This window comes from Syngnathus leptorhynchus, chromosome 2 (genome assembly GCF_054491065.1).
Source record: "Syngnathus leptorhynchus isolate UIUO chromosome 2, UIUO_Slep, whole genome shotgun sequence".
Taxonomy (NCBI): Eukaryota; Metazoa; Chordata; class Actinopteri; order Syngnathiformes; family Syngnathidae; genus Syngnathus; species Syngnathus leptorhynchus.
In genome coordinates, this window is record NC_141196.1 from 8,115,939 (window position 1) to 8,143,426 (window position 27,488).

The following is a 27,488-nucleotide window of genomic DNA, read 5'->3' on the forward strand; positions in this document are numbered from 1 at the left end:
GGCGACAAGCCCGCCCCCCCTCACCCACTCCCCACCCCCTCCATGGTGTTTATCCACTAATTGGGCCACTTCCTGAGACAGAGGCCAAACAGGGAAGGGAGGAATGCATGGCAGAGGGCCACTCAGACAAGCTAGCGTCAGGACTATGGGGTGGTGCTGGTGCCGGTGATGGGACTGGGATGTGTGTGTGTGTGCTGAGAGATCAGGTCAGGGAAGGAATAACGCACATAGACAGATGGCGTCTTTATCAAATATAGGGGGGTGAGTCCTTCCTTATGACATAACGGTTCATATTTATGTAGACTGCGGAATGCAAACCCCCGCTCATCCTTTTATCCCCCCAGTAGCTTAATAGAGATAAAGTGCATATCAGTCATTGGGGTGACAAATGGGATTTTTTTTTTTTCCCTCGCTGACCATCGACAGCGCTCTGGTTTGTTTGATGTCCTCACCCTTTGAAGTGGGCCTACAGGGTCTATACGTTAGGGTTAAAAGTTGAGCCCCCCCCACACACACACACGCACTATTTAGGACTTTATAGGGCAGCTAAGGGAAGCCAGATGAACGCCACACACCTCCTTACATTTATTTTCAGGCATGAGAGTCACAATATGGTCAACAGTATTAGGACAGTAGGTCCATTGAAAACAAAAGTTGAAAGACTGAATCGAGTGCCGCACACTGTTTGTCACTTTATTTTGTCATTTGTTGCTTTGTGTGAAAGGCACAAAAAGACATGAAACAGGACGGTTGAAGTCGATTTATGAATTACTCGGCTTTGAAAGTAACATCAGAAGCCCCTTTCACAATGCTAGTCAAAGCTGGTATTTTTGACTTTTTATTTATTTTTTGCTCGGGATGATTGGTACTGACATCCAGAACCGCGACATGGGTTGATGTTTTTTTCCCTTTTTTTTTAAGACAACCTAGGGCTTTTTTATATATTGTTTTTACTTCTACAATTTTCGACGGCATACTGCCTTGATACTTCTACATGTAATGAGTTCATCTCGACTTTTTTCTATATTCAATAGTTGAAAAAAAGAAATCAACCCTTTACCATAAAAGATACATTCATTTGTGATAAACTCGTATCACCAGTTTGACAAAACTAGTAGAGGTAAAGAAAAGGACCTCACTTTCTTAGGAAAGGAAAAGAACACTATTGAAAACAAAAGAGGACAAGATGAACTCATTAACTCCATGGGAAGAAGCTGTTATGTCTCTGATAAATGGAATGCCGGTCCAAATCAGAAGGTCATCAGACATTTTGTTAACATTTGATGGGAACATTTTGAAGCTGTTAGCCAGATATTTCCCAGCCGTCTCAAATACAGCATTCTGGGGAAGACCTTAGACAAGATTTTGGACTGTGGGAATATTTGTGACCTTGCTTTGCTTAGTGGGAACAGAAAAGGGCCTTTCCCCAAGCTGCAGAGGTCACAACAGTGCATTTGAATGCCCAAATGGGAATTCCTACTGGTGACAAACAGGAGTTTTGTTTACATTTACTGGGACAATGTTGAAGCTCTTTTGTGAGATAATTCCTTTTTTTCCAGCAAATAAAACAAGCCATAATATTTTAGAAGCTTTCTGTGGAAATATTGATCTATCGGCCGAGAAGAACGTCTGTAAAATGAGCTGAGACTTGAGATATGGATTCTCCCAAGCATGCCTTTGTTAGAGGATTAAAAACACAAAAAAAGTTCATTTGCTCAAATTGCTCCCACAAAGTTGAACATAAAAGTACACAAAATGTCATATTGAGATGAACAACCACCCTTAATAGCATATTGGTGATTATTTCATTTGGAAAATACCAAACCAAAAGTCTGCACAAAAACATATTCCATTCTGAGCTCAAACTAGAGGAGCCACAGTGTTCCCACAGACAAAAAATACCCGACAGCGATCAGGGTCAGAGAGAGACCAATCGGGTCGAGAGGGCTGAAATGCAGCTGGAGTGTTTGAGAGTGACCGTGAATAAACACAGCAGGCCAAGAAGGAGGCGGAGGAGCAGGATGACAGAGACAGACACAAACCCTTTCCTGTTGTCCTAAATAGCAGCAACCAAAGGAGCGTAGCTACCCCTGACAAACTTCCTTTTCTATCAGCTCCCAGAGGAGGAGGAAGAAGAGGGGGAGAGGGCTCGGCTACTCACACAGCGAACATTGTGTTACCATGGAATATTGAATAATAGTGATGGGAACATGATTGAGTGACGTAAATGACATTCTAGTACAGGGATTCCCAAACTTTTTTTTTTTTTTGGGTCAAGCCTGTCTGGTATTTCTCACCCTAAATTCTTGATTGTTTTCCCCTGTAACAAAAAAACAACAACTCATAAACATGATGCATTTGTTGGCTATAAACAGCTTTGTTGTGTTGCTTTTTTATTGGTTTATTTAGGACAGTGTTTAAAGGGGGGCCTCTAAAAGTTGAGCTGAAAAATCTCATTAATTTAGAGGAAAAAGGGGGGAAAGGACTGTCAGGATTTTAAAAGGGCTGTATGGCCTAAAAGGTTCAGGAAAGAGTCTGAATTCCAACCCTTTTGACATGGACTGTCGAGGCTATTTTTACTCTTTGGTCCTTCCACTGTCGCTGTAAATGGCTATATTGGGTTATTGACAAGGATGTGCAGCTTAAAAAATTTGAGAAAAGCCAATTTTCTTGGTTTATATCTGTAAAACTGTGGTCACTGTTCTGTGTGACATCAAATAAGAAACTGAACTCAAGTACCAAATTTATCGGCCTCCAAAGTATTATCAAATCAATGCTGGATATTTCCTCATGTATTGCAGTGGGGGGAAAAACAGAATTACTCCTTCGTGTCAAAGGTTCTGACATTAGATAAGGAGTTTAAGTCGACGTGCAAATTCTGAAGTAGTACCGCAGGCAGGACAGCTGCGTGAAAGGGGGGTATTAAAAAACTGGTTGTCAGAAAGTTCTAAACAACTGCAGTTTTGCGTGAAATAGAATACTAGAAGCAAGTAGTTCCGCATATTTTCCTGCTTCCGAGGTAGTCAAAAAATGGTATGGTGTTTAGGTGGTGTGAGAAAAAACAGGACGCGTGGAACTCCCAAGGCTTGGAACTTCCTCTTCCACAGTGCCGGTACAGCGTTCAAGCCTGCTCCCAGGCTGGAGGAAAGCATTACTGATTTGGCATCTGCAACATGCACCTCCTTCCAATCTATTCCTTGACAATTTAAATGAACAGAAATAAACCACGGACCCCTTCACCTCCCTTGGTGCTTTTTCTGCTGGTTTTGAGTCAGTGAGGGCACTGGGAGTGCAACCCTCTGCAGTGCTAATGAAACTGGCTCTGGTGCCAAGTCAAATCTATGGCTGCAGTCGCCTTGACAGACATTCAGGGAGTTCACACTGAGGATATGCGTATTGGTGACATTTCTACGAGGTTCCCCCCAAAACGCACACAAATCCTTTCATCCACGTCACAAGGTCGCCGAGGGCGTCGGCTATTATGCGCTTACAACTTCCTGTTTATCAACTTGTGACTTTACAGAGGAAACTCAATTTTCCAATGCCTTTAATTCGGAGTTCAACCTAAATTGCCGGGAATAATAAGTCGGAAAATGTACATTACTCCTATAAAGCGTAATGCCGTTCCTGTTTGCTGGACCGTTAGCCAAAGAGAATGAAGACGTATTGTTAAAAGTAAATTTCCAAAAAACAACTTTACATTTTTCATTAGGAAACGACACCATGATTGGAAAAAAAATTGATTATCCGTATATTCTCAAACTCATACCCTCAAAAAAATTACTTGCGTAATAATCCACCTTTTGTTTAAAGAAAAATCATCACACATTTTAACCTAAGGTAGAGAGGAGTATCTGGTTTATTATGTACGTTTCACTGGCATTCTGGTCTGCATATGTGCTTTTTAAAAATGATCCCCGGACCCCCAGGGACACAAGGAACCAAGTTTGAGAAACAATAACTGTCAGATGGAGGTGCAGTGCATCTTCCTTATAAACCAACCATGTCTGTAATGGGATCACGGTGACTTCATTAAGGTGGCATTCATATCTTTCCCTTCTTCACCAATGTGGTTTCAATCTCATCCAAACTGTACATAAACCCCACAGGAAATGCAGCTGGGCCACAGACTATCCAAAAATATACTGGCGCAGCGTATGGACGTACGGGGCGTGTATATGTGCGGTGTGTAGGGCCCGAGGAAAATAAAACACATGTGCAGGCGGCGCAAAAAGGGGGCCGGGGCATGATTAACGACGCCAACACTTTGAAGACAGGAAGACACCTGGTGACCATCTTGTCTCGATGGGCCACGGACAGACGGGAACGCTTTAGCGTGTAGGAATTAGCCGCAATAGCACAGACACAGAGAAAAAAAAAAAAAAATTCTGATGCCAGATGGGGGCTAAGCCCACGGGATTGCGGAGGACTGATGGAATGAGACTCGCAACTTGGAGGTGTGTTTTCAGGGAGAATGATGAATGCGTTGGCTTCCTGTATTGACTGGCGATCGCGCTAAAAGCCTGCTCGGAGAGACCGAGGCTTACGCCGAGAGACGGATGAAGTGAAGGAGGATGTGTGAATTTTCCGCCCAAGCCACAAACAGCCATTGTTCCACAGCAAGCAGTAAACACCCGGCACCTAAGAAGTCCATAGAAACCAGATTGATGCGTGACATGCATACTAATGACTAGTTCTGTGGTTAAAAATCAACAATCATATTGGGAAAACATGCTCAATGGATCATTAAGGAAAACATTTCCCAGCCTTTGAGTTATCGCAGAGCAGGATGAAGCAGAATTTTCCTCACCAGAAAATATTTGGCCCGCTTTACGCCACCGCTATGCAAACAGCCAACTGTACAGTTTCCAACCCATAGGTGGCTACGTATTGATGAAAAAATGGAGGTCAAGAACAAGTTCCTAAAGCAGTGTTTCCTGATGCAATGCTATCATTATTGTGAACAATTGAAACTAGCTTCTTGCACATAAGAGACCCAGCAAAATGGTCAAAACAAGAGTTGTTGCGGAAGACTGAACAATATTTGCTGAAGCAGGATATTAGCGTTGATCTAAGTGTCATCTACATAGTTGAAAGCTAGAAAGGGTGAAAGCTAAAAAGAGGGCCCAAGAGATACGGTAACGACTCGTAGCACTTTAGAACAGTCCACGTCCCAATAGTTTTGCACACGTTGTGTTCATTTTGCTTGCTGCAATTTGAGAGGCAAAGTTGCACCGAGAAAATTGAGCAGCAAGCAAAACGGGCTTTGTGTTGCTATTTGGGCCTCAAGGAAGCAAGTGTTCTCCCGCGGGTCGGATGTGCTGTGCATGTTGAGGCGGTCCAGGCTAACGGCTGAAGGGCCGCTCTGTAATTAATGGGCAGAAGGCCTTCACTCTCTCTCTGCCGCAGCCTTCAGGGCTTAAGAGCACAGCTACACACATGTCGAGGTTACTCTTGCTCTTATTCGTCGTGACTTAGGGATTTGTTGTGCTAAGATGGCCCCAGAGCATCGGTTAATAAGAGAGTCATAATTGGTGTAAAGGAAGTAAGTTGAAGTCGCATGTCTCGACTGTGAGGACACTGAATTTATTTCCCGTAAATTAGGGAGGTTATGGAGAGTACGGTTATGGATTCACTGTGCATGGACTGGATAGCATTTTGTCTTACTGACCATCTTCACAAGATGTTGCATAGATTTCTGCAGTATATTTTCAGTATTGATGCATTTAATGGCAATGGCTGCTCATTGGTTGCACCTGTCTCTATTTTCGGCCTGGCCCACTCTGGCCATGTTTGCTTTTCCCATCCCCCCCCCACCCCTCTTGCTGCACAATCAAGGGCGAATTATCTGTCTTCCGGAAAGTGAGAGAGCGAAAGAGCCCACTAATTTGAGATGGACTTGATTGTGCCCCGAGGCCAACGGGATGAAGCCCACATCCGGGATGCTAATTCTAACCATAACACGGGCAACATGTGTTTTGCGCTGATTTGAGACGGGCTCAAAGTGGCCGCTACCTTCTTCCACTGCAAGGAGCCATTCTTTTTTGTGGCGTGTTCTGCGGCTTTCGGGCCCACCATGTATGTATTTATAGAGGCCGGGTCACGACACATATCCATTGACTGCTCGTTCTTTCTTTTATGACAAGAGGCAGCGACAGACTTGATTTTTTTTTTTGTACCGTTTCAGAGTTTGTAGGCGACAATGACGTGGAAAATGTACTTCATCTTAGAGCAAACTCAATTCACTCCATATAAAGCAACAGTTTGGCAGATGCGATTGAGCAAGTCTTCAAAAACGATGTTTCAAGTCACTCAAATTTGCGTTACATGGCCGTCGTAGGAACGGAACATTGTCGTAAAGCGAAGACCTCTTCTAATGACTGCACGGGGAAAACCAATAGCAAACTTGGCTGATGATGTCATTGAATTCCCAATCTTGCTCTCTCAAACAAATGGAAAAAAGGGGTTGACCTAAGAAATATGTTGCGCTATCCTGTTTTGTACATTTCCCGAACTCCAAGGTGGAGGGCAGGCGGGGAACATTCACTTTGAGAAAGGTCAGACCCCCCCTCCTTCAAGCATTCGTTGCGGTCTGGAAAAAGCATTAGATGGGGAGTTGAGCTATTTCCTCTTGTCGCGACCATTGTGACTGGGAAGGAAGCAATGACAGGAAGATGGAGGACACACTTGTGTATTGCAAGAGAACAGGACAATAAACCTCTCATGCATCTGGTGTGTGTCACTTTTCTATACTTAGTAGGGATTAGGGGATTTCAGGGAGAAATTTTATGAGAGACCTAAAATGCAAAGTAAGCTTTCCAGGTGACCTTGATTTGACCTCAAAAGTCCAACTAACAATTCAGTCCATTTTGCACAAAGTGCTGTTTAAGGGTGAAAGGCAAAATTCCCAACAAGTGTTTTGTCCATGTAAATTTACACGGATGCTTCCAGTCTTCAGTTTGTGTTTTTGTTTCTGTTTTCTGACACTCAAAGCTACGGAAGAGGATTAGGGCCAGTGAAGAAAAAAAAAACGAGGGGTGACAGGATTCTGACTTTTTTTCTCAGAATTCTGACTTTAAAGTCAGAATTCCGACTTTAAAGTCAGAATTCTGAGAATAAAGTCAGAATTCTGACTTTAAAGTCAGAAATGGGGAATTCTGACTTTAAAGTCAGAATTCTGAGAATAAAGTCAGAATTCTGAGAATAAAGTCAGAATTCCGACTTTAAAGTCAGAATTCTGAGAATAAAGTCAGAATTCTGACTTTCCTGCCACCCCTCGTTTTTTTTTCTTCACTGGCCCTAATCCTCTTCCGTACAAAGCCATTGCTGGGCTTCAAACTGAATATTCTCAGACGGAAATAAAACATCCAAGTTAATGTTTTATCTGTTCATTTCTGAAAATATAATTCCCAAGCCCGACCGACTGAGACATGACAGTGAACCTAATTGACATATTAAGAGGCACCCAGCCAACAGACCAAGTTTCTCTGCCCTTGGCTGGATGAAAATCAAGAGCCACTTTCGACAGCTGAAATACAGCCTAATTCAATATCATGCAGAGGCATTATGACAAATAAAAGAGAATGACCGCAAAACTATTTGTCAAGCCATCGCTGACGTTTTGCATTCTTTGTTGTTCCATCTACTTAGGTCATGTAATAAAGTATTCAGACTTCACCACTGGTGAAGTGTTCTATAATTCTTCATCTTTGGGGTATTTTGACAAAAGTATGTGACTGAAATGTTGTCAAAACAACCCAAAAACTGTTTTAAAAAGCGGGAATAAAAAGCAGAATATATGGTTGTATTTTTTGGGTTTGCTTTGCGCAACCTCATCTTACAGTAATGGAACAATGTCAAGCAGTCACTCTCCCAAATATACAACATTAATGTGGAAATGAGCCTTGTGGCTTCCCTCAGGTGCTCAACGTTTCCCCTAAGCAAGTCGGTTAACCACTCAAACCACTCCGGCATACCGTAGTGCAATTCCCCCACGGTCGCAATCCACAAAACGCATTGGCTACAATCCCACAGAAATCAATCCAGGAAGCAGAATCATTTGTGCAAATCTTGCAGAAAACATCAATTCAACCATCTATCTTACTATCATTTTAAATATCGTAACGAGGTGGAACGGGAGGAACGATGCAACGGTCCAGTTTGCACGCAAAGCAGCTGCGCTGGAATGCGGCCTGGCACAGCAAAGCCGGCTCTTCAATTATTGCTGATGAAAACAAAATGGATGCAGTCTGCTGGGCACGCAGCTTCTAATTAGTGGCTTCCGTCTTCCTAATTGCTTTCTCCGCGTCGCCCCCTCATTCGGGGATCGGACCAGTTGGCCGCGCCGCATTTAGCGCGCTTTGTTTATCTTTGACAGAAACCATACACCATAATCAAGGCGCAAAGTGAAGGTTTTCGACACAGAGAATAGTCAAGCCGTTCCTTTTTTTAGTTTTGGACCTTTTTTCTGCTTTTAAAAAGGGAATAAATCGGTATTGGCACAGGAATTAACCACAGGAAAAGCCTGTACGCTAACTATATGTTTGAGGACATGCTGTGCGTGCTGGAGGCCAGGCTGCTTTTTTTTCCCCCTTAATAGGCATCTTTAAAACATCCCGAGTTGGTTCTAAAGAAGTTTTTTTTTTTTTAATGTAGTAAATGCATGGAATTCTGCCTGCTAAAAGATTACGACCATTGACTTAAAAATGAGGTCCTCTCAGAAGTTATAAATGAGTTATTTTGCCTCTGATCTCCACCAGGATGTGATTTTTTTTTTTTTAGGTTTAAACAAAAAAAATATATATATATATTTCCACACAACACTGCAGAGTGGCTTGAGCCCTTCAATTACAGAAAGACAGAGTTGTAAAAGGTTCTAGTTTTGACAGAATGTGTTACGCTGATGTTGCCGAGCAGACTGGCAGGGTTATTACTTTGAGACGTTAACAGCTTGGATTGTCGAATGAGTTTTGCCGTTTGTTGAACACAACCTAGGAAACGCTCGGAATGAGCCATATTTGTTTTACAGCAAAATTACACAAATATCACTTGACAGATTTCTGCAAACACGCTGTTATTGACATCGAGGTGCTGGACCTAATTAGGATTGTTTGGCCTTGAATTGCTATTTCCTTATTTTCCACGGACATGTGGAAACGCTATATACACCACCGACTTTGTATTTAAACAAATCTAATAATTTCGGCCGCAAATGTGTCATGCTATCTTCTTACCGCACACAAACACATGTTCTTTGCGTGCTCAGGTGCTGCTACGACAACAAACAAAAACTAAGCATGCAGTCCTGAATAAAAAAATCTGCCAGAAAAAAAAAGTACTGCAGCAAAGTGGAGACTATGAATTGTCGAAATAGGCTCTTCTGTATTGACTTCCAGATGGAGACAGAGGATGTCTAACACTGCGGCACGAATGCAGTGCATTCCTGCATTCACTCATTACAGTAGTAAGCAAATTGATTTCATCCAACCCAACAAGTGAGAAGCAAGAACACAGAGCACTGCAGGAAAGTAGAGACTATGGAGTACCAGTGTCCAGAAACTATCCCCGAAAATCCTGTTACAAATCAGTTTGAAAGACAAAAGAATCTAAATCTACTACAGCACCAAGAGATAACTGTTGCATACAAAGACTTGCCAACAAATGCATTCACCTCTCAGTAAGGATATATGGGAAGCAGGATCATTGCAGTAAAGTGGAGAATACTATTCGAACGCAGTGGCACAGCAAGCTAACTTGACACTTTAGGGCTGACCAGTTGGATAAAAACTGTCAATTGGGGGGAAAATGGAGCAAGTGTGCCCTAAAAAGCATCTTATTGACTAGAAGAATAAATCTTCACAAATGGAACCCAAAGGCAAGCATTTGAGTGAGTTGAGTAATTCAACGCAACGTTTGGTGCGCGGTAACTACGGAGTGATTTAATGCGGCTAGATGAGAAGGGAGGCAGGCTCGCAAAGCAGCAACCGGATAAGCCATAAAGATGGCGCAGATATGCGCGAGGGGAGGAAATAGAGGGATTTGATTGCTCCTCCATTCTCCTCTCACTCTTTCCCTCTCTCGTTCACTCTCTCTCTCTCACTCGCTCTCTCTGTCTGTTTACAATTAGCATGCCGAGAATGAATCTTCCACGAATGACCGCTCAGCTGGCAGCCCCCCGACTAGTCGGGAACAAGGGAGCTATTAGTGGAGGAGCTGAGGAAGGAAGGAAGCGGGGAAAGCCAAAAGAGAAGGCCGGCCAGCTCCGAGGGCCGCGGAGGGAGGGGGGTGGTGGGTGGAGGGTTGTGTGTGTGTGTGTGGGGGGGTGAAGGGGTGGATCAGAGCAGGGCTTATCCACACATCTCCCTGAGGCCATCACCACAAGGAGGAGGAAGAGGAGGAAGATAAAGGAGATTAGTTTGGGGATGTGGCCTGAAGGACAGTGGTGGGCCTCTGGACCCACACCATCAGAAGATCAGTCGGGATCCATTGACTTTAATATACAATTGTGACATCAATTACTACTTTCCTATTAGCCAGTGCGATGGCGGCATCTTGTGGCATCTGGGTGCAGTATAAAATGAGCCCAACAAAACAATGACAACAGCCAATTTTCTTTCTAATGTTTTTTTGAACAGGACAAGTAATCAAACGAAAACTGACAACGCTTGCAAGGCGAAAGAATCTGCTGTAGGCCACAACTCGTGTAAATGCAAAAAGATGAACCAACCATCTTCCTGAAGTCGCATACTTGGTCATGCCCCTTAAAGGCATAGATACAAGAATACAAAAACTGCTAATGTGATTGCACTTGTTGCAATGTAGCCTAAATTGGAAAACTTTTAAACCAATTTACTTACACGGGCATGTTTGTTTTCTGTCAAATGTTTTTTGATACACTGCTATTTTTCATTTTCCTGATTGCCGTAAATGACTTGGGGATGACACACGTGAATATAGGATGAAGCAGCTCCCCCTCTCACACGGCCATTCATCATTGTGAAAGAGGAAATGAAGTGAGGCTTCTGCCAAGAAGCAACAGGGGGGCCTGAGAGGCCTCAAAGACCTTCGCAGTGTTTCTGTCTTGCTTTGTTGTTGGTGTTTTCTCTCCACCAGGGTTGCTCTAATAAGTCTTTGAATCTGGAAAAGCGTGGAAACAAAATAATGGCTTTCCTACTCGCTGTCCGTCAAGTGTTTAACGTAGAAGGACCATGCAACAGATACATTATCAACACCGAGTAGAAATTGGGGTTTCATTTGATTTGCGAACTAGCTACTATAGATCTATGTCGAGATAGCGTTAACTCCTACATGCAAAAATATCGTGATGACCTGACTTGTGAATTTAATTAGTTCCGTCACCAAGTGTCGGTAGCCCATTTATGGTGTTTTGCATTGTCTTAGCATGAAGCTAACAGGCTTTAAGAAGAAAAAGGTATGCGTTTTGATAAATATGGCTCAGTCATAAGTCGAGGTACCATTGTACCGTAAATAATATCCCGTTTGTTTGGTATGTCCCCCAAACGTGGAAATAGACTTCTCTCAAACCTTTTTATCAAACAAAGACGGAAAAGGAAACAATATCAAAACGTTACTGGTTCTAGTTGGCATACTACCATTTCAAATCCCCCCCTCAAAGACTTAAAACCTTTACACTTGTAAGCAGCATTTAATGTAGTGTTTGGAAAGCCTGAAGCGCAGAGAGAGACGAGCCCGGGGGGCTTCGGGAGGGGATATTGGGAAGGTACAAAGAGGCTATTATTTGTTGGCCCCGCCAGCTGCTCCCCAGCCACCTTCTATTCGGTGTGAGTGTGTCCGGATGTGGGCAAAGATGGCTCCTTGTTTTTTGAAGAGGACAGATAAAGAGGTTAATGCGTACTGTTGTACGATATACACTCTGCCCGTGATTCTCAAACCTGGGTCCGTGAGATGTAACTTGGAAGTCCACCAAACAATTTGAATGATGTCAAATCATGCTTAAAAAAAACACATGAAACCAAGTCATTCTAGCAACATGAGCTTTTTTTCCAATTAAAAGCTCTGATAGAAGTAGTACATATATATTTGACATTACCCCAAATGCCATTGCTTATACATCTGTCTGTCTGTCTGTCTGTCTAGCTATCCCAGAAACCCTGTGAAATTATTTGGAGGACCTTTAAAGAAACATTCTCTTGTAAAGGGAGCCCCGCAAAGTTTGAGAACCCCTACCCTACACCCGTTGTCACTTGATCGAACATCACGCTCTACTAGCGTTCTAAAGCTAACCTGGAATAAACATTCTTGGGGGTGGAAAAATGTCATTTTTGGAGCATTATTGCAGGAGGGGAGCTGCCTTTCATGAGAATAAACGAGATTTCCTGAATGGAGAGCATTCCAAGGACGCCGGTGGTCTCGGCTTGCCAAAAGGCAAGACGACACATGCCGGAGGATTGTCTGCCAGGTAACACAAAGAGCTCTCATTTCCTCCTTTTATAATGCATGCACGCACACACGCACGCACACAGAAACGCAAGTACACAGCAAAAAAAAACAAAAAAACAAATATGGTGAATCGTTTGAGTTGTGCATGGAAATATGTACTTTTGGGATCCCATTGGAGCACTAATATTGTCTCTTTCACATAAAGATCTGGTAAAGTTGCAAGAAGTAACAGAAAATTCAGTCTTTACCTGTTTGTCACTTTTAAAGCAGACACTTTGGCGCCAGTGACAATTGCTTTGAACACAACAGGCGTCAGGTGTAGAGCTGCAACAATGAATAGACAACTAATCAATTATCAAACTAATTATTTTTGATAATCGATTGGAAACCTTACTCATCTTAAAATTGAGTAATCTCAGTGTATCAGTAGTAAATATGAACCGATTTACATTCTCATCCGTGAAAGTAGACAAACTTCAGCCTTTTCTGACAGATGTTACAACCCAAACCAGTCAAAATCATAATTTGGTTATATTTGTACACTTTCACCACTGTCAGTTTGAAATCCTCTGTTTTTGAATAAAGGCACAAGAATCTTGATCTGAAGTTTGATCTGAATCATTAATCACAATTTTAGTTGCACCGATTCTATATAACTTAAGTCTGTGTTGATTCACCGAACCACACAAACACACACACACACACACACACACACACACACACACACACACACACACACACACACACACACACGCACACACACACACACACACGCACACACACACACACACACACACACACACACGTAAACTGATCCTAATACAGCTCTTGAAGTTTGATACTTGCCTGGGGATCCTCCATCCTGTGAGACACACAACTTCCCAGAGATCATCCATATCCAATTACTTGCTTGCAAACACACACACACACACACACACACACACACACACACACACACACACACACACACACACATGCACGCACACAAGCACGCACGTACGCGATTTTTGGGGATTTGTCTTGCCAATGTAGATTAACTTGCGCCACAACACTTTCTTTATTTGCATCCTAACAAAATGATGACTTTGGAATACTTGGTAAAAGCCCAGATGCTGGCAGTGGACATAGAGAACATTGCGTTCAGTTCGGAGCAATGCTGAAAAATGCATTGACAACCAATCTCGAGCAGGACTGCACGTTCCCTTTGAAGCCTTTATGGCAGAAGCCAACGATGTGATACTATTAGGCCAAGAAAGCAAGTACAAAATGGCCAAGCTACGACTTGGAGACCTGACACTTGCTTATGACTTGCACATTTGGTCTCAGCTCCATAATGACTACTTGTCACGGGAAACAAAACAAAAAAAAGCCATCTTGCTTGAGTTACCGGACACAGCATTGTTCAAGCCGATACATTATCTGGCTGTTATACACTGTTGCGTAACATCATAACCCAACTACACGGCAAAGTCATGTTTGATTGTTCAACATGTCACCAAAGCAAGGCGCCTTGTTCAAACTGACCCCCCCAACCAGAAAAAAAATCATTACTTTCACGTCGCATAAGCACATCTCTTTTTTTCCAAAGATATTTGGAATATCTTTGGAATATAACGAGTGATGCATAATGAAATCAATGAGCTGTCTAAGCAGTTTAATAGGCAAAAATGAAATCAACTGTCCATGCACCTGCTACCTTTGTATTTGACCAGTTCCTTTGACCAAGTTATTAACTCTCAAATGTGTCTAACCTAACAATTTTCATCTATTGTTTATAAACATCCCAACTTTCAAACTTGAGGGAACATAATACTTCACGTCTCAGATATATATATATATATATATATATGACCTTGAAACATCATTAAATCACAATCGCAATAATGACGAAATAAGAAAAATGCAGTTTGTTTCGCCTCATAGAAAACAGTTTATATTTTTGTGGGGGAAATGCTAACAGACTTTAAAAGGTCACACGAGTTTCTCCCTGGCCCCGAGATGGGAAACGCCAGTGATGAAGAGGCGAGATGCAAACCGGCGTAGCGGCAATCACTAACGTGTGCTTTGAATGCAAAGAAGGAAGTCAAAGCGCCACTTGAGCTAATATCCGAATATTTACCAAGCAACCCCCAAATTACACGGGGGTGCAATTGGAGCGTGATTGCAATTAGCCAACGTCCACACCGGCTCGGGGGTGGGGGCACGGTGTGTGTTGATACTGGCAGATGTTCAGGCTGCTCAGAATCAATGTGCACCTTTATGGTTGCGGGGCGCTTGTTTTCAACTCCTGGTAGCCAACGCTGTATCAGATGCGTGCTCAACGGGATAAACACCGTGGGAAAAACTCCAAGATATTCTGCTACAAATATGAATTTCGACCAATTCATAATCAAATGGCTGGCATGTGCACAAACAACACACACGTACAAGCACAGTCAAGTTTGTGCTAAAGCAGTCGTTTCACAAAGCGGAGTCCACAAAAGAATGAACAGTAAATTATGACAGTGATACCTTGACTTTCAAATGATGCAAGTTGTGAGTTTTGCAACTAATAAAAGAGACAACTTTTGAATTATGAAATTTAGAAGGTACATACATGAAGATTATGAAGGGGCCAAGGAAAAAATGCAACAAGGCTTGCAAGTCAGGTTTGGCGCCCTCTCCTGTGTGTAAAGTACACTGCAGGGCAATGGCTTTGCTTTTAGGGTGAGAGGAGATGAGAAGAAATATTTTTGGTAGCTCTGTATTCAGAAATGTCTTCCAATGCCTTTATAACTCAGTGGGAAAGAGAAAGAATGATGAACAAATGAACAGTTTCCAACATGGTGTGTGGCTCACTATCTGGCAAACTACTTCCACATTTGAGTATTTCTACCACTTTCTCATTGCAAAGACCAAACATAGGCTCCATATATGGAAGCCCTTTTGCTGGGGCATAGCTAATTCAAAACCAAATTCGAAATCCCAAAACAGGCTCGAGACCCGAATCTAAAAGGGTAACCCTTGTTTGAAACGCCAACCAAGATAGTCCAACTCCATTTTAAAACCCTAATCCTGTCTTGAAAATACAATTCAAAACCATAACCCAGATTTGAAATTTAAAACGTGAAAACCTCACTTGGTGTCAAAATCTTTAACCCTGTTTTGAAACCATTATTTGAAAATATCAAATAATCAAGTCCTAGCCCATCCTAGAAACTCCAAATTGAGAGTTCAAACTGGTCTTTAACTGTTAGCCTTACTTGAAACCTCCTTATGTGAATTCATGTTTCAGATGAAGAGATTAAGATTAAAAGTATGGTTATTAGACTGCCGCCTGGCATTACAGCCATTCGCTTGGCGTCTTATCTCCAATGCAGAGAGTTCATCTTTGAAGAGACCGTACTCTTTGTATCAAGAACACTTGTGTGGCTTCTGTTTGTCTCTCTCCGCGATCTGAGAAATTGGTCACTTTTGGTCCAAAACAACAACAAAGGAAAAACAAAAACATCTGCGAGTAATCTGCACAGCCGTAATCGGACTTGAGCCTCCTGATAGCGAGGCTCTAAAACAAATTGCCAGATAACTGAAACAGTAAAGCAGCAGAACATTTTTGGGGGGTGGGTGGTAGTGGTGGTCATGTCGTTAAAACTGTTTAAACACTTTCTCGAAAACCTTCTTTGAAACCCGAAAAAACATTGTCGTCTAAATGTGTAACGCTGAAATTCTCAAAAGAAACAAACAGAAAAATCCATTTCTATTTGTCATGTAACCTAGTTTGAAGTTCTCGCAAGTCGGTTTGGGGAATGCGGCCGCCTCGCACGTCTTTCCACTTCCGACCGCGGCTAAAAAGCCACCACATTCATTGGAGGGAACAAGCGGCAAAATGATTAATTGGCAGAGCGGCCTTCAATTAAAATCAAATCCCCCGGGCGGAAAAGCACATGCCTGAAATTCCCGTCGATTGATTGGCTATTTATTTTTGCTTTCGCTGCCAAAGAACGCACAACGGCGCAATGCTTCCCTGGGCCTGATTTCCAGCAGATGTGGAATAAACAACATGAAACGGAACATTTTGTTTTATCTGTCAGGAAGCGAGAGAACGGGCTGTTCTCCTCAGTGTCTTTCTGTGTTTGATTCAGATGTGTTAGTCACACCGTATATGGGCCACGCTCACGTTTTCCGCTTTGTGCGTCACAAGGTCGACAAAGTTGAACCCGGGGAAATCTGCCAAAACTGTATCGATCCATTTGGATAAAACAGTGTGTGTTGGCACGGCGGGGGATGCTAACATTTAGCACTTTGAAGAGTAAATGTAAACTCACTATTTGGCAGGCCTATTCAAAGGATTAGCTTGTTTCAAAAGCTAACCTGAAACACGAATGATGTTTTGAAATCAGAATTTGAAACACTTAGCCGGTCCTTATTTAAAACTATTACCCTAAATCTGTCTTTAAACTCCAGTTTATAAAAAAAATAAAAAAAAATGACTGGAAACTCTAATTTGAGACCCTGAACTTTTCTTGAAACCACCTCGAAACTCAAATTTAAAACTGCAATTCTGTCTCGAAATTCCAATTTAAATCCATAATGCGTGTTTGAAAACACAACAGCTTTGAAACCTTGATTTGAACTTTAAATTCTGGCTTGAAACTCCAACTTAACCCTCTTTGAACTTCTAAACCTGTCTTTAAATCCCAACGTGAGACACTGTTTACAAAGATCACGTGACGACCCCAAACCTGATTGAATACCCTAACGGGAAATCCCAAGTTGTGAGTAAATGGAATCTTCTTGACTAAATCACATGAGGATTCATCATTATTTAAAAGTGGACTTCACTCTTCTGCAGGGGCGCTTGAGTGATGGAAAACAGATCTGGAATCACACTGGAATCAATGACTTACCCTCTACTCGTTTCCTCTTTCAGCACCCCCCCCCCCCCCTCCTCTCAAACAGCTGAGGCCCCCTAGAGCCTCCTCTCCACCACCAACAGCTGACAATGACTGCATTGACACCCCTACATCCTCCATTCATCTTCATTCCCCCCCCCCTTCTCCCCGTCATATCCTGCCATTTGCATTGGAATGACCACCCGTGCCTGCTGTGGTGTGTGCACGCTTGTGTGTGTACGCCAAGGGCTAAAATAGCGTGTTCCACATCCGCGTGACTCGACATTGGATCAGTTAACATTCATTTCATAAAGCTCTTTCTTGCGTTGACAGTTTTCTACCGCAACATAAGTGACTATGGGAGTCCATTTATGAGCAATGCACTCACTCAGATGGTGGGCAAGGGAGGGGGGGGGGGGGGGTGATGTGATTTCTCAGCTGCCTGGGAGACCACTTCCTGAGAGGCCCACTCATGAAGGGGAGATGCATGGGGCTTCCCATCTGTCCAAGGCAGCAACAAAAAGCCTGAGCAGCCTACCTTACCTAATAGAGTCCCTCCAACCCCTCCACCACCGCTACGTATTGGCAAATGCAAACTGGGTGTTTCTCACTTTGAAAGCTACAAAAGAAATTGGAAATGAGAGAGTGGCTGCTTGTCAAGAAGAAGGAAGCTGTTGTCACTCCGCCACTGTTGAGATGGATCCATTCCCCATAAAGGGAACCCAACGAGGTTAGAGTGGATTTAAAGTCAATCACTACACTATTTCCATTGTGGCCAACCCAATAGCGGTCATCCCCTTATACATAAAAAAATTACGTACATTCTAGGGATCGACTGATATAGTAGTATTTTGATTTTAGACTGATGCCGATTCCGATAGCAGAATAATCTTTTGATAATTGATCAAATAACTTGTTTTTGGGTCCCTTAATGCTTACAACAATATAAATTAATCACAGGCAGAATGTTTTACTGTTTTACAATATGCCAAAATCATCAGCTTTTTTTTTTACCAATTATTTTGGAGCATGATGTGCATGCACTTACAACGAACAACGAGGCACTCAAAAGTAGCTATTCCCGTAGACTGACTGAAGACGATTTTAGGTGCGTGTTTAAGAAATGGAAAATGATGGGAGCAATTTAAGGCTACAGCGCCACAATTGAGTACTACGTAGCCCTCAGTCTTTGCTTGTTTCCCCGACTTCACTTTATTGGGTCGTCAAGACCAATAAATGCTGCTTAAAATAGACACCCTGCTCTTTCCCAGAAATCAAACCGGTCCGAGATTTTTGAACCGGGATCTCCTGACTGCGTCAACGACTACACCCAGCGCATTGCCATGTATACGGAAGGTTGTTCCATCTTCTATTTTCCGAGGAAACGCTTCCTCTCATCATCCATGCAAAAGTATTTGTGGTGGCCCAGAGCCAAAGGGACCAAAAAATAGACAAGCCGTCTGTCCTTTAAGGAGCAGCAGGACACTCTCCTTCCTGTGTGCCTTTGAAAAGGCCCAGACGCCTTCCTTTGATCAGCACTCAGGAAATTTCATTAGGCCAGAGATGGGCGGATAAGAGAGCAAAGAAAAGCTTTTTGTCGACGGGGAAGAGGAGGAGATAAAAGAGAGGAAGGTGGAGATGTGCCTCTCAGAGAGGCTACCAAAAAGGAGAAGTCCTACTAATCATCTTCAAGTGACTAAAATCAAGATGCTGGAGTTGATTGGAACAGAGGCCGGAAACAACGTCAACCTTTCGATCATCTATCATACAGTTCACGAGTCACTTCTACACTCCCTTCTGTGTGTGAGAGAGAGAGTTGCTTCCTGGGCATTGTACAATAATGCTCAACATACGTATAAGGCAGGAAACCTTGCATGACCAAATTTCATATTTTTGGTGCATCCACACATTTTTAAAATATTAGTTTTTTTAAAAAAACAATAATGGATTATGTATTGAATATTTTAAAGATTTTTTTAAATTTTAAATTGTAGGTACTTTTTAGGTGTGATTTCTAGACAGTTTTAATGATTTTTTCTTTTTTACAGGTATGTATTTTTTGCATTTTCACAATGGGTATCGGGTGTAAAATAGAATCTATTTTAGAATAGTAGCTATCATGGAGTTTATGTTAAATCATTTCTCATGAGAGCCAAACAAAGTAAATGCAATGTGTTGTTGTATTTATCCGCAGCAAACAAAGCAATGACAGCGTCCCAAAGGGAGAGTGAAGAGAGGCACCTTTAACCTCATCAATCATGTATAACAGTGGCGGAGGGGGAAGCGAGGACGGACGGGGGTTGGGGTTGGGGGTGCGCGGCAGGGGAGTTGTGGGGGTCCTTATCAATCACAGACCAAAGGAGAGTCTGGCGTGTGTTTACCTTATCAATCATGTCCGGACGGTTGGTGGCGGCCAGCACAGTGACGTCGCCGAGCTGCTCGATGCCGTCCATCTCTGTCAGGAGCTGCGCCAGGACCCTGTCGCCCACGCCGCCCGATCCCGAAGAGCTGGAGAGGGGGTGATGGAGAACGTGGCGGAAAATGAGAGTAAATGACAGGATGTGATGAACGATGGATGTGAGTGGAGGGAAAATAAACTGAATGTGAAGCAGTGGTGGAAAGTAACTGAGTACAAAATACTGTTGTAAATTTTTCAGGTTTCTGTAATTTACAAGAGTAGTTATTTTTCTCAAGCCTTATAACTGTGTCAAAAAAGGCTTGTCACTTTTTTCAGCCTTCATTTTTTTATTACTTTTTGAACTATCTTTCCTTTTTATGTATTTCTTAAATTATATATATATATTTTTTTTAATTAAAATGTCATTTTCTTTCAAGTTTGGATTTATTTTCATTATTTCAATTTTTTTCCTTTTACGTCATGAAAAGCCTACTCGAACATCCGAGTATTTGGAGCACTAAAATTTGTGACGATCGTTTGCCGATTCACATTTAACAAGAGCTTGAATGTGATTGGTTAATTCCGAAGACGCAGTTAAAAGATAGTCTTCACACACTACTTCAAAAACATGCTCAAAAAGTACATTTAAGAATTTGTACTTTTCCAATTTCTACTCAAAGCAGCTGACGTTGGAACTTCCAAGAGTTTGCGAGGAATATGCGCCAACTTGTGGCTACTTGCCCGATCAACAGTTAAAAAACCGAGTCGGTGGAGATTAAAATAATGTACAACATTTTAAGATACACTCATATCTGCGAGAACTTAAATGAGACAGGCGCAAACGAAAGCAATTGAATTTACACGTCTATTTTATACAAGTCAATCTACTTAAATACAAAGTGTGAGTACTTTTGCCTCCTCTGAAGTGAAGTGATGGAGTAGGTTAGAAGAAGTAAACAAGTGTTGAAACAACAAACGTGCCCAGAAAAGACACGCGTGATGGATGGATGGTAGAGCAGGCAAATTCCCTGCAAGAGGAAGTGACATCCATCACCTCTAATTGCTAATATTCGTCTTGAAAAACTCACACTACTCATTTGAAAGCCTTGGTTTGTGCAGTCTTAACAGCTTCTTTCATAAGAAAAGGGGGCAAATATACGCGTTGGCAGCAAAAGTTGAGTATACACAGCCAATGATGTCATCAAAAAGCACCAGAACACAGATGTCTACGGCAACGTTTTTATTTGTAGCCTTTCGATGAGTCAAATAGATCCCAAATCGATATTTTAAATTTATTTACAAGAAAATATATATTTTTAATTGGGTTTAATTTTCTCTTTTGGGGTGGGTGGGAAGTTGATTTATTTTTCCTTGTTTATTTTTATTCATATTTTTCTTCTATTTAAACCATGAGAAACTTTCACATTTTGCATTTTTACCTACTTCATTAAATTCAAACATTTACTGTTTACAGTCTAATGTATCAGGTTTCAATATTTGCTTCAGTGAGTTTTTTTAATTAAGCTATTATTTAATGTGTATCTATCTTTATAATATTTGAGTTTTCCGTGATTTTTCATTATACTTAATACCGTATGTACGATTTAGATGTTGTGTATTTATTTTACAATTTTTTATAAAGTTATTGAAGATCTTTCTTTTGAAACACACGGTTTAATGTTGACATTGCTTTTCATTTTATTTTTAAATATGAAGTATTATTTGTTTTTTTATATTTATATTTTTAAATGTTTTGAATTTCTATTTTCCAAAACCTTTACTTTTGTGTTTTTCCCTTACATTCATTTTTATACATTCACTATTTACGTCCATCATTTGTTGTTTTCTATTATACTGTAGGTGTTTATTTAGTAAAATATGTGTTTACATTTTTTTTTTTATGGTTAAAATATTTCAGAGTGAAAAAGTTTGTCCTCATTACAATATTCATTGACTACATCTGTACAGTCTTGTGCAGTGTTTGTCACCTTTGTGTGCTATTTTTTTTGTGTGTTTTAACATTCCCCCTTAGCTCCATCTGGCTTGCCTTCCTCAATTCATCCCACGAGTTTGGACTCGTGGCAGGTCGGCTGACAGATTTACAGGTGCTTCTCATTTTTTTTACGTGTCGGTGTAGGGAATGGACGCGCACGCGCCACGAGTCAGACAGAGGTGGTCCTCCTGTGTCAACAGTTTTGAAAGTCCCAGGGAGGGGCTGCACAAGCCACTTTATTGATTAAACATGGCAGAAAGTGCACGCGCATAAATAACCTTGGCGGATGAGGGATAAATCAATGTTCTTTAATAGTGGCTTGCTTTAGGCTGGTCAGCCGTTTTCCATTATTTACCTACTTGTATTCATACACATCTACCCATCATCTGTCCATCCATGTATCCATCCATGTATCCATGTATCCATCCATCCATGTATCCATCCATGTATCCATCCATGTATCCATCCATCCATGTATCCATCCATCCATCCATCCATCCATCCATCCATCCATCCATCCATCCATCCATCCATCCATCCATCCATCCATCCATCCATCCATCCATCCATCCATCCATCCATCCGTTTATCATTGTATCGGACTGATGTCAGGGGACAGTCTGAAATCATAGCTTTGCTCACAAAACTTTGCTATGGTTTCAAATGATCTATAATTATTTTTTTCAATACCTTAATTAAATGTTAATATTTACTTCCCGTTTTTGCTCCCATATCTGTTATCTGGAGACGGAATGACGCATCTGGTCAAGGAAGGTGAGTTTTTTTTTTTTAAACCATTAAATTTGATGGATTAGGAGAGATGGATGGAATATGTGGATTGATCATTTGGACGGACGGACAGACAGAAAGTCAGAAAGAGCGAAAAATCACACATATTCGGCCTCTCTCCGCCCCTCATCTGCAAGGTACGGAGGACAATGAAACGTTTGTGTGCCTCCGGTGCATGTCGTCTGTCGAGCCAACCCCCTCAACTGCCTCCGCCATCCTATTTCCTCCACACGACAGATGCGCCATCCCATTAAAGAAAGAGCGTCCACTGTGTCGGACAGGCCACAAAGAGGACGGCAAAGAGCATTTGTCACGGCCCAGACAATGAAGAAGTCTGTTGTCTCAGAGGTGAACAATACTGCACGTTTTATATTTATTAATAGCACAGTTACCTTCCTCTTTCGCTGGCCAGTGCGTCGATCTCGTCAAAGAAGACGATGGAGGGAGCGACGGCTCTGGCCTTCCGAAACACCTGCGAGGTGGCAACAAAGACGGGAGAAGAGGAAAAGGGGAATTTAAAATAGATGCTGAATGGAGATCGTCCTCAGCTGGCAGCGAGCGTAAACAGGAAATGCGTCACTTGATGGCGTCATAATGAGCACATCTGACATCAAGCGCTAAAAATAAGAAACGAACAACACAACTCACAGTTACAGTAAGAATTGCGCCAGCATCTCGCGTTTACCGAGGTGCGTCAAAGTCAGAGGCGGGTAAATGTTATTTCTTCTGTTACAGGTCTAATGAAAAGTGAAAACGGGACATACCTCTCTCACGGCTCTTTCAGACTCGCCGACGTACTTGCTCAACAATTCAGGACCCTGAAAAGACAACAATGGTGGACATTAGCGAAGTGTTAGTGCTAATAACCCAAGAAGCTAACATAATGTGACAGTCTGCATCTCCACTCTGCTCTCCTTCTCATAAATAGATTGAGTCCATCCAATGTCAGCACTTCAAGTCTTGGCTCCGGTTAAACTGTTGGTCAACTTTGATATACTCAATACTAGTTCATTTTTGAGATGTGTTTCTAGTTCTCTTGCTCAGCTTTCGTAGATTAAGCAGATAAACGTTCATTTAGACTCCCAGGGAGAATTTCCTCCCTCTGTAGTTCCCCTTTTCAACACCTGCGGGACGACACAGGAGAGGACATTTCACGTCGCAGAAAAACGTCCGTACGTGGTGACTGACGTCGTGTGTGTTTTGGAGGCGACATTTTTATTCCGGGGGGGGGGCAAAGATATTTGAATAGATTCAGGGCAACTTTAGGTTGCTGAGACGCTGATTCCAAAATGACATCAGTTTCTAATCACATAACTACAGAAATAAAAAGGTTTTGTTTTGGGTTAAATAAATTGAGTTTAAAACTGTCATTTTCTTTTGACGAATCTTACGAGTGATGTCATATGTTCCTCATGTACAAATGAAAATAAAATGCTCAACTTCAGTTTTGCCTTCACCCAAGACTTTTTTTGGGCTACCGAATTAGCTTTAGCATTTCCTCATGCAGCTGCGACTTCCCGTCTCACATGGCAACCGCTTTGAAAGACAATCACTGATCAACAACTCGACAATTTGGTCCATCCGTCTCTGTCAGGATGCGGTGAATGAATGGCGGCAGGGAGGAAGGCTGAGGTGACAGTGGTAGGGGTGATGAATGAAAATGGACAAACACGGGGTCAAGGGTCACACAAGGGAGCTCTTGGCACAGGAAGTGAGGCAGAGAGATGCCCCTCCCGGGGTCATCAAGGGGAAACCTTTTCTCTAAGACGTTGATGGACATGTTAAGCCCGTGTAGGGATAATATTGATGGATGCCTGGTGGCTTAAACACACGAACATGATTTGAAATCAATACATTAGTTAAAAACAAAAACAAACCTATTAGGTCACGATTTACGTACCTGATTTTGTACTGCTGTGAATTTTTTGAGGGTGGTTATTGATGTTTTACATTTAAAAAAAAAAAAACATGTCAATGTGCATTCTCATGAAAATAAATTGAGGAAATAATGATCGATTCAGAGTCTTCATTCAAGATTTTGGTTTGACACAAGACACAATATTGTTTGCGGCATGTACATTTTTCTTGTTAGTCGAACTTTGACCTGAATAAAAGCCTCAGGGTCAAGATTGATCATGACCAAAAATTAATCAGCTGACTACGTTCTCATCAAGTGTGTAGACATTCAGATGAAAATTACAGACTCATTTTTGTTTTTGCTGTATTTGACCTAATTTTAAGAAGAGGTGTTTGCGTGTTTGGAAGTGACCAATAAAGGCAAACTCACTTTGATAGCCAGGAAGTTGAGGCCACTTTCATTGGCCAGGGCCTTGGCTATCATAGTCTTGGAGCAGCCTGGCGGTCCATACAGCAAGACCCCCTTTGGTGGCTGGATGCCCATGCGAGTGAAGGCATCGGGGTGCCTCAGGGGCCACTCCACAGCTTGCTTCAGTTTCAGTTTCACGTCCTCCATGCCGCCAACATCAGCCCAGCGGACCTGTATTGGGTTTTAGGAATATTGGTCTTCAGAAGAATTACAACCTGAACAGACAAGTGAGCTGACTCACGAGATTTCAAAGATATGAGAGACCTTTAGGGAAAAAGTTTTGCTTTCAAAACTGAAACATGAGTGCTGTATGGTGGCAATGAACTCAACCCAACTAACTTGGTACGTCATGAACAATTCTTGGAAAGAAAATGTCAAGCTGGTTATGAGCACTCCCAGTTGAGGTTTAGAGTCAAATTAAAATATAATTACTCCACTCTCCTTTAGAACATCTGTTTAGCTTAATGCTAACAGGAAATGATATTGTTTATTGTAGTAAAGATCAATTTATTGCTTGCGTTTGTTCAAACAAAATAAGGGAAGGGGACCTTGGAAGAAAAATCACATGTTAAATCGCAATTGTAATAGTGATCGTAGGTAGATTATTTGAGAAAATGGCTCAGCCCGACTTGAAATCCTTCACAAAAACATAACTATATACAGAAGCCAGTCTCATTGAAGACCTCTCAGACAAAGCCAATGATGATAAATTATTCCGGATGGACAAACGCGTTTGAAGCACTGAAGGGAATATTTGGAAGGACGCGAGGAACTGATAATTCCGGTTGAATTATGAGGCGATGTTGGAGTCAGCCAACGGCTGCTTGTCTGAACCAGGGTGGGAGGCCAGCGTCTTCCCGCACTAACGCTTCCACGCGCAATCCATTCTACTCTTCACGTCTTCAAATCCACGCCATGGTGCAACGCATTGGCCTGTTTTCATTCAAATCACCGCGCATTCTTGTGCGGTTCACATAACCTCTCACCATCTGCCTTCATTCACATTGAATGGTTGTCTGAAACTGGCCCCCCTAAAAAAAAAAAAAAAACTATGAACATGCTATAGTCGTGCCAAAGCTAGTTTCCACTGATGGAAAACAAAAAGAAGAATGCTCCTGGCAAAACGCTTATATCTTCCACCTGTTTCCCAGATGGGGAAAAACGTATCTGTTTCCAAAGTCATAAATGCTTGAGGGGAAAGAGATTACGAGCAAGACAGGAACAGAAAAGCAGAACAAAATTACAGAAAATGTGCAACGACGACCTTAACAGCGGTTGTTTGGGTAGCTAAAATGGCAAATTAAAAAGGAGTATTTTGTATTCTTACAGGTTGTTCCAAACCAAATCATCTTTAAGAAAATGTAAGATCAATTTTCAACGATAAAGTATTTTAGAGTTAGTAATGAAATGATTTTGGCGCCCATTATTCATACACTATATGACAGAAATGTTAATGCAGGTGAGACAGTCTCTTCTCATTATGAAGTCATCTCTAGTTCCTTTTAACCATTCCTCCCTGTCTTTGTCGTTTTCTCTTCTCTCTATCACACGCCTCCACCAGCGACATCCTCCATCACACAGAGGTAACACATCCCAGGCCACCGGCGCCGTCTCCGGGGAACGAAGCACCTCATGGAAATCTGGCGTCTGGCCACATACTGGAAATACCAAGCAATTTATGGACAGCAGCGGAAGAAGGAGAGCGAGGAGACCATGAGAGAGAGAGACAGAGAGACAGAGAGATAGGCCGGAAAGCTAGAATGCTTGTTTAGATTGCCGGGATTGAAAAAAAAAAAGAAAGATAAAAGCTGAAAAGCAGACATACTGCAATGAATGCAAGCGCAATATTTTCCAAAAGATACCAAGAGTATCTTGATGACGCAAATGCACGATAATAGATTTTTGCTTGAAAACGATATGACATCTTACTTTTGGCTTTTACTGTTAGGGGTCCCCCACAGTGTATGTCACTATATTTTCCCAGAAAATATGTTTATCAACAACACAGTAACATTAAGGTGCAGTAATTGCTGGCTTATCGTTCTATTGGAGGAAAACAGTCATGTATCAATAAGTTTCCAACACCAGCAACATTAAGGTGCAGTAATTGCTGGCTTATCGTTCTATTGGAGGAAAACAGTCATGTATCAATAAGTTTCCAACACCAGCAACACTGTACGCATTATATCCAAAAAAAGAGTCAAATTATGCCGTTCATGAGTTTTCCAACAGTAACCCAATAAAGCAATTGGGTAATAATCAATCCAAATATTTCGACATATTTTTCCACAAGCGCCAATAGCAGCACGATACAGTAATTTGACAATAGATAATCAGATCTACACAGCATGGTGACTGCATGATAAATATTACCTTACAATGTCTCGCACATTTTTTTAATGCTATTGCGATATTGCAATAATTACGGAAAATGGCTCTGATACAACATAATATTTAACAATCATTTTTAAATCATTTCAACCGTCGACAATATTTTGCATACATTTTTGGTGAATGAAGTGATTTAAAAAAAAAAAATCGGTCTTCTCCCCATACATTTTGCCTATTTCTTCTAGTATTCCATTATATCAACCCTTTCCCTCTGCTGCCACCTACTGGGACAGAAAAGGCATAATTTCTCCCACTACAGGTGCAGCATAGTGCAAGAAAGCCCATGTTGCATGTTGGTTT

At 41.8% G+C, this 27,488-nt stretch overlaps 1 protein-coding gene across 3 annotated transcripts in view; it reads right to left on the reverse strand.

Annotated features, from left to right (window-relative positions):
* Window positions 1-27,488, reverse strand: part of afg2a (AAA ATPase AFG2A) — an 86,502-nt gene that overhangs the window by 27,237 nt on the left and 31,777 nt on the right. For all 3 annotated transcript variants that reach the window (XM_085903184.1, XM_085903193.1, XM_085903200.1), the window contains exons 12-15: window positions 24,759-24,968; window positions 23,236-23,289; window positions 22,864-22,943; window positions 19,673-19,799 (exon numbers count right to left, since the gene is read on the reverse strand). In XM_085903184.1, the coding sequence (XP_085759310.1) occupies window positions 19,673-19,799; window positions 22,864-22,943; window positions 23,236-23,289; window positions 24,759-24,968 (471 nt within the window). The remainder of the gene's footprint in view (window positions 1-19,672; window positions 19,800-22,863; window positions 22,944-23,235; window positions 23,290-24,758; window positions 24,969-27,488) is intronic.